General features: G+C 47.0%; 1 protein-coding gene across 4 annotated transcripts in view; it reads left to right on the top strand.

Moving 5' to 3' along the window:
* Positions 1 to 5,954: 5,954 nt before the first annotated feature.
* LOC141113610 (uncharacterized) overlaps positions 5,955 to 8,525 on the top strand; it is a 24,747-nt gene continuing 22,176 nt past the window's right edge. For 2 of the 4 annotated variants that reach the window (XM_073606816.1, XM_073606815.1), the window contains exon 1: positions 5,955 to 6,115. In XM_073606816.1, coding sequence (XP_073462917.1) covers positions 6,107 to 6,115 — 9 coding nt within the window. In that variant the 5' untranslated portion in view covers positions 5,955 to 6,106. The remainder of the gene's footprint in view (positions 6,116 to 8,525) is intronic. The other 2 variants (XM_073606814.1, XM_073606813.1) reach the window with 1 other exon arrangement.

The following is an 8,525-nucleotide window of genomic DNA, read 5'->3' as shown; positions in this document are numbered from 1 at the left end:
GTGTTCAAAAGGGGGGGGGGCCTCCGCCCTACACAATGGGTCTACTGATAAATGTCAGAACTGAACAGAGCCTGGAAATGTAGCGGGGAGGACTCCCCAAAGGTATAAGTGACTCCAAACCTACCAAACTCCACCTATAATGGATGTCACTTTTCGGTGGAATGTTCCTTTTGGGTTAAAACGTTTCCTTGTTCTGCCGGGTCTGTTTGTAGATTTCAGCTCCAGTTCTGGAATTTCGTTCTTATGTAAGGTAGACGGCTTGTTGGTAGCAGATACGTTAATCTATTTTCTACTCGTATTTTTTCTAACATCGTTCTTTATGAAGACTTGTTCGTTTTTGTATTAAAATAAAATGTTTTTCTACATCTTGGACCATCTGTGTATCTTCAGGTTTCGGGAAGAGCACTTACTGGATGGTGTCTGAGTTATTTCATTCAGTTATCAGTCCATTGCAGCCAGAGTCAGCAGGCTTTTTACAGTGCTTCTGAACCCGCACCTCTGGAACTAAGAACAGCTATAATTGCCCGAAGAAGAACCTTTAACAAGGTGAAAAGGCCAAAGTGGATTCCCTCATGAGCTGTGGACTACTTCAGCGGCATAGGTTGCAGTTCTTGCCCACTTTGTGCGGCCAACCCCCCTCACTAAAGATTCCAAGGCAGCCATCTCTTCTATTTACCCTTGGCCCTGCCCTGGCCTGCACACTTATATGCATTATTAATCGGTGTTCCCAGATCACCATCATGAGTGGACAATCTTCCACTGTGGCAGAACTTTGCCCATGTGCCCTTGGTGGTGAAGAGTGCAGAATGGCGCGAGTATCTGCTGCCATCTCTCGGAGCCTCTGTCAGAAACCATGAAATCAGACCGAGACAGAAGTACAGTTAAATCTCACTTGTTTCATAATAAAAGTAAAAACAACAAACGTAGTCAAAACATAGCCAAAGTTCAGTAACTGGAATGGATAGTCAACCAAGCCAGAAGTCAGGGATCAAATTAGTGGAACAGCAAGCAGGATCCGGAGCCAGAAGGGATGTCAGCAAAGCCAGTCTTTAAACAGGAACGCAGGAGATGTGACCAAGGTGAAGGCAGAGATCCTCTGGACTGGACGGCTTAAGTAGGCAGGACTGACGAGCAGGATATCATCAACAGCTGAATAACTGTGGAGAGAGATGACCAGTTCAGAGAAGGAAGGGCTGATCCCAGCCCTGACAGCCTATTATTTAACTCTATCACCAAATCTTCTATCTACAGTATCTTCTTGCCCCTCCAGCTCTGTTTCTCTCTGTCGATCCCTCCTTTGGCTGACCATTAGTCTGAGGGTTGAACCCTGTTCGAGATTCCTCCACCTCATTCTCGATAATCGCTTTTCTTTCTATTCCAGTGAGGGACACAAAGGGGTTGATTTACTAAAGGCAAATTGTCTGCACACTGCAAGTACAGTTGCTTTAGATCTGAGGGGAACATGCAAGGAAAATAAAAAAACAGCATTTTTGCTTGTACATTGGATGATAGAAATCAGCAGAGCTTCCCCCCCTCAGATCTGGAGCAACAGTGCACAGTATACAGTAGTACCACGGATTATGAGCATAATCCGTTCCATAAGAATGCTTGTAATCCAAAGCACTCGTATATCAAAGCGAGTTTCCCCATAGGAATTAGTGGAAACTCAGATAATTCGTTCCACAGCCACTGCTTGTCTATTCAGTAGGTGGTGGGGGGCGCCGGAGACGCTCAGAGACACTCGGAGACACTCAAACGTGATGTCTCCGAAGGTCTCTGAGCATCACCGGCGCCCCCGCACCTCTGACCAAATGCGGTACTGCACACCCCAGAGGCTTGAATCCTGCTCATATTGCGAAACGCTCGTAAACCGCGTGACTCCGAGGTTCCACTGTGTTTGCCTTTAGTAAATCAACTTCCCTTTCACATTTAAGTTATACTGCCACCTACAGGAGGATTGGACGCTGACAAAAACAAAAAACTGTGGGCCAGTTCAGGCCTATCGTGGTTGGACTCCTTTTTTCAGCTCTGCTGTTAAAAGTCCAATCTATTTTCTTGCTAGCATTTTTTTTTCTTCAATCAAGACTTCTCTACATGGTTTCTAAAGCTGGTCTCTACGATTGCAGCCTTTTCTCAACCCGTTTCTGTAGAGCCATGTCTGACCCTGCTGGACTGAATGTTGGAGGACTAGCCTGGAAGAGACTTTTAGGAACTGGGTTTTGCATAGACATGTGCATTTGTTTTCGTCCGAATGCATTTTCGTCCGAATTTCAGGTATTTTCGTTATCGTTTTAACAAACGATAATGAAAGTGCAGAGTCCGAAAAACGAAAGATCCGACATAAACAAATGCTTTATTTTCATTTTCGTTGCTGCAACAGTTCGATAGGAGATTCGACATGATGATGACAAAAACAATCTGTGTCCATCAAACCTGTGGTCGAATGTGCCTAACCTTAACTCTATTAGTCCAAGATTATTCTACATAGAGAGAAAAGATTTGACGTAGAGAGAAAAGATTCGACGTGGGGGAGAAAAGATATATAAAAATAATGATGATGATGAATATTATTGTCTGATTGTAACCAAAGAGGAGGAGCAGTAAAATAGCTAGAACTAAGTACACACGTACTTTGGCTTATGGTGTCTGTTGAAAGTTCTAAGAAGATTCGACAAGCAGGTAAACTATACAGTGTCGTACAGTTTAGCTGCTCCGTCGAATCTTCTTTAAACATTCGACAGACACCATAAGCCTTCAATGACAGATTCGACCTTAATTTGGATTTTTGGACGAATGCAATTTTTAACGAAAAACGACATAAATAAAAACAAATTTCGGGAGTAACTAAATAAATGTATTTTTCGGACGAAAACGAAATTCCGAAACGAAATATTTCAGTGTGCACATGTCTAGTTTTGCATAAGGCACTTTCCGGACTTCGTTCTTGTAACAAGTAAACACATTTTAGGTCCAAAGCCATTGGCATTGCCTCAGCGCTTGCTCTGTGTCTGATTAATTACTTTTTTTTTTTAGTAGCCCAATGAGGCTGAGCAGCAGAAATGACTTCATTTGTTCGGATTGCAGGGCACAAATAAAATTCTGCCAGTTTTGCAGGGTAAGAAAAACCGCTTCTTCAGCTCCCCCCTATAGACTTGTACTGAAAGGGTAGATTTTGTCTTATTCCTGGAGTCGGGTTTTAATGCTGAAGAACTGGGTGCTGATATCATCTCCCCACTGCTGCATTGCCAAGAGCCACATGGAACTCCAATCTTCAGTCCATTCCTGCTGCCCACTTACAGTGACTTTGGGCACCTTTGACCACCTGACCCCTAACTGATACAAGAACTACATGTCTATCCAAACCCAAAGGAGCAGTCCTGCTGGTGACCTTGGCTCACAATCCAGTTTTGTGGACATTTGTTCCATTCTGTCTGAAGGTGCCGATGTCTGCAACCTGGAAGCCCATCAGTTAATGAATAATAGGGTCTACATTGTCCTCAGCATCCTCCCTATCACCACTGGTTGGGGTCGAGTCCCTTGCCTTACCAGCTGGGTGTATTCACTGCAGGCATGCAAGGCTTTGTGGTTCAATTCTACATGTACAGGTGTGTTATGTACGTTACTTTTAAACCTGAACCCCTATTCCCGTACTACCAGAACTGCTTTTTTTTTCGGGGGCTCGTTTATAATAGCAGCAAGGACTGACGCTCCTATGATAAGCAATCCATGCTCAGATTCCTTTTCAGGGGCATTTGACAAGAGGTGGGAGGCAATGTTGCCTCCTCACCACCTGTTTTAACCCCCTAAATACGGCATCACCACATCACAACCATGTACATTACCCACAATTGTGGGGTGGTTGCAGTTCTGCTCAATTCACCTGAAAGTATATTTCCAGCTGCAGCATCTGTACACCCCCAGCTGCTGCCTCTGCAGCTAAAGGGGGAGAAGTTGGGGGTGGTAAATACAGCTCAACTGTGTGGTTTTTACCCCCCCCCCAACCTAAGGTGAATAAGCCCTTGGTTCACATCTGTGTGACTCCTTGCTGCGTGCAGGGCAGCCTATTCATTTCAATGACCTGCCCTACCTGCAGAGATGCAGGGAAAGAAGTCCCTGGCCCTTTTTTAAAAATTGTGCCATGCCAAAAACACCCCACGTTTATCAATGTGTGGGGTACCATTAAGAATTAATGGCACCCCTAAAGAGCAAAGCCAGCAGACTATTTACATGCATGTAAATTTGCACCAGAGATAAAATTATAATTTTACCACTCTATAAAACTCTGGATCGGCCACATCTGGAGTATTCCGTCCAGTTCTGGTCACCAGTCCTCAGGAAGGAATGTGCTGGAACTGGAGAGAGTCCAGAGAAGGGCAACAAAATTAATATGGGGACTGGAGGACCTCAACCACGAGGAACGACTACAAGCACTAAGCGTAGAGAAGAGACGCTTGAGAGGGGACATGATAGAGATATACAAATACCTCAATGGTGATCCCAGCGTAGGAAGAAAACTATTCAGTCCCAGGGAGTGTAAGAGGACACGGGGCCACACAATGAGATTGGAGGAGAAGCGGTTTAACCTTAAGCTGGGTAGGGGGGTTTTTCACTTGCCGGGGCAATAAGGATGTGGAACTCTCTTCCACAATCGGTGGTGTCAGCAAGGGAGTATTGATAGTTTTAAAAGACTCTTAGACGTGCATCTTAAAGAACACAATATGGGGGAGGGGGGGGGGGTGCCTTGAGACTGAAAATACTTTTCAAGGGTGCCCCAACTTAAACAATTTAGAGAAACGCTGAGCTAGGACATTCTGGGCCGGGTCCCTGTAATCTGCCACAAATATATAATCACACAAAAAGTGTACAGTGTGTAGAAGCACAAAAATGTGTTTTTAAATTTTTATATCCAGATTTATCAATTTAACATATTAAATTAATCATTTAAATCATTTTTAGATGGTGACCCTAATGGTGTTTCTCTATTAGTAGTGGCTGCAATACACTAGCAGAAAAATACTGCAACAGCGACATCTGGTGTCCTTATGTTGGAAGTACAGATTAGAAAAGCAGCTCTGTATACAGTATATTTTATATGCGATTTGCAGCAGCGCCATCTGCTGTTTTCCTTCTTGTAACTACAATGATGTGATACAACAGCGCCACCTGCTGCTTTCCTCCCTGTAACTACAATGACATGGCACAACAGCGTCACCTGCTGCTTTCCTCCGTGTAACTACAATAACATGTACAATGGCGCCACCTGCTGCTTTCCTCACTGTAACTACAATGACATGGCACAACAGCGCCACCTGCTGCTTTTCTCCTTGTAACTACAATAACATGATAAAACAGCGCCACCTGCTGCTTTTCTCCGTGTAACTACAATAACATGTACAATAGCGCCACCTGCTGCTTTCCTCCGTGTAACTACAATAACATGTACAACGGCGCCACCTGCTGCTTTCCTTCATGTAACTACAATTACATTGCACAACAGCGCCATCTGCTGCTGTATTCCGTGTAACTACAATGACATTGCACAACAGCGCCACCTACTGCTTTATTTCGTGTAACTACAATGACATATGGCACAACAGCGCCACTTGCTGCTTTCCTCCGTGTAACTACAATGACACGACACAACAGCGCCACCTGCTGCTTTATTCCGTGTAACTACAATGACATGGCACAACAGCGCCACCTGCTACTTTCCTCCATGTAACTGCAATGACATTGCACAACAGCGCCACCTGCTGCTTTATTCCGTGTAACTTTTCTCAGTGTAATTAAAATGACATAAGCGCAAGAGCGCCACTTGCTGTCCTTAGTCCTTACTACCGGTATCTTCTACCACAGCGCCCTCTAGTGTCCTCAAGTGACTATTACATCGGTTCGCATTGTTCGGCCATTTTCTTGGAGACCAAAATCTCAGCCGTGTTGGAGACACTCGGACTTTCCTCTTTCTCTATCATGCTGGGATTATCGGACGTTATTCCCATTTTATAGGGGGGGGTCTAGGCTGCCTTGCTCCATCTCCCAGCATGCTGTGCGGCCAGCCCTGACTTCCTGTGCTGTGATAACAGAGGTACTTCCGGTCCTGTCCTGGATGCTGCAGGTCTGTGCTCATTGTTGTCACCAGTCATGTGCCGGCTGTCAGGGGTCCTTGTGGTTCAGTATGTTGGGGGCGGGAGGAGTGAGACTCCTTGTGGTGTTCAGCATTTTGTAGGCAGAGAATGTTATAGATGTAGGAGGAAGGAGGTACAATGGGGGGATGGGAAGAACTAGAAATCCCAGCATGCCTTATGGGTGCAGGGTATGCTGGGATTTGTAGTACTGGACAGCCAGAGACACTAAGGTTCAGTCCTAAAGAGTTAGTTCACTTTTACTAAAAGAAACTGCCAATGCAGATAATAGGGGTCTGTAGATAGAAACAAACTGCAGCTAAAGTTGAATAATGTCTTGCTATCAGTGTATCTATCTTTGTACCTCCTGAAGCCTGACAGAAAAACCTGCCAAAGGATCTACAAATTTATGACAGGTTAATCAGCCCCATGCCTGTACATAACTACTTCCCGCCCGTTCTGGGAGGACATACCTGTTTATTCTCCCACTAGTGCGCCTCGCATCAACAGAGCCAATCACAGTTTGGGGCCCCTGTATCATGTGATCGCTGTGACCAATCACAGTAATAAGATATGGTTGCATAATATAGTACTGCTGTGGTGGTGATCATGTACAATGGCTGCTCTGATAACATTGTATGTCATTTCCGCCAGCTGTTGTCTCCAATCAACGCCACACCAGTTGCAGTGTCCCTGATTACCCCCGCAGCAATCGCAGTGTCCCCGATCACCCCCGCAGCAATCGCAGTTTCCCCGATCACCCCCGCAGCAATCGCAGTGTCCCCGATCACCCCCGCAGCAATCGCAGTGTCCCCGATCACCCCCCGCAGCAATCGCAGTGTCCCCGATCACCCCTCGCAGCAATCGCAGCGTCCCCGATCACCCCCCGCAGCAATCGCAGCGTCCCCGATCACCCCCCCCGCAGCAATCGCAGCGTCCCCGATCACCCCCCGCAGCAATCGCAGTTTCCCCGATCACCCCCGCAGCAATCGCAGTGTCCCCGATCACCCCCGCAGCAATCGCAGTGTCCCCGATCACCCCCCGCAGCAATCGCAGTGTCCCCGATCACCCCTCGCAGCAATCGCAGCGTCCCCGATCACCCCCCGCAGCAATCGCAGCGTCCCCGATCACCCCCCGCAGCAATCGCAGCGTCCCCGATCACCCCCCGCAGCAATCGCAGCGTCCCCGATCACCCCCCCCGCAGCAATCGCAGCGTCCCCGATCACCCCCCGCAGCAATCGCAGCGTCCCCGATCACCCCCTGCAGCAATCGCAGCGTCCCCGATCACCCCCCGCAGCAATCGCAGCGTCCCCGATCACCCCCCGCAGCAATCGCGGTGTCCCCGATCAACCGCCGCACCAATTGCAGTGTCCCCGATCACCCCCCGCACCAATTGCAGTGTCCCCGATCACCCCCTGCACCAATTGCAGTGTCCCCGATCACCCCCTGCACCAATTGCAGTGTCCCCGATCACCCCCTGCACCAATCGCAGTGTCCCCGATCACCCCCTGCACCAATCGCAGTGTCCCCGATCACCCCCTGCACCAATCGCAGTGTCCCCGATCACCTCCGCACTGATTGCATGTCCATGTTGTGAGTAATATCTTATTAAACTGACTTTGTGTAAAGGAAAAAAATTAGCATTTTCCAAAATCTTGTGGTAAAAAAATGAAATCTTCAAAAGACTTGCCATTCCTCTTAGAAACTACCATGGAGTGTTTGCTTTCCAAAATGGGGTCATTTTGTGGGTGCTTCTACTGTCCTGGTGCTCCGGGGCCTCCAAAAATGTGACAGGTAGTCAGGAAATTAGATGCATAATTTATGCCCCTAGAATGCCTGAAGGTACTCCCTGGATTTTGGGCCTCTCTGTGTGACTAGGCTGTGAAAAAGTCTCACATGTGGTATCATCTTTTTGGGGTGTAACTCTCTAAGGCCTCTTTCACACGGCCCAGATTCAATCCGTCTCAGAAGGGGGTCCACCCGTTGAGCTGAACGGAGAGGCTGGATGACAGATCTGTGTCCACTCAGCTTATGCAGAGCGGACACAGACACAGCCACAGCCCACTCTGCTCTAAGGACAGTTGGATGTAAATCTGGCCGGCCAGACTGAGGGGAATTGATCCCTTTCTGTTTGTTTAAATCGGATCGGAGGTAGCCGGGTGTAAATGGACACAAGTCCGTTTACATCTGACTGCCCATAGAGGAGAATGGAGGGTCCGATCGTGTCCGCCTAAAAAAAGGGAAAGACGAACCTGATCGGACCTCTCGCGTGAAAGGTCTGTATGTATAAGTATGTATGTATAAGTATGCCTATGATGTGTGTTAGAAATAGCATAAAATATTGACAACTTTGTGTAAAAAAAAAAAAAAATCAATTTTTAATTTTCTTTCCTGCACTTTCCA

Source organism: Aquarana catesbeiana, linkage group LG12 (genome assembly GCF_042186555.1).
Source record: "Aquarana catesbeiana isolate 2022-GZ linkage group LG12, ASM4218655v1, whole genome shotgun sequence".
Lineage (NCBI taxonomy): Eukaryota > Metazoa > Chordata > Amphibia > Anura > Ranidae > Aquarana > Aquarana catesbeiana.
This window is presented reverse-complemented; position numbering and strand designations above follow the sequence as displayed.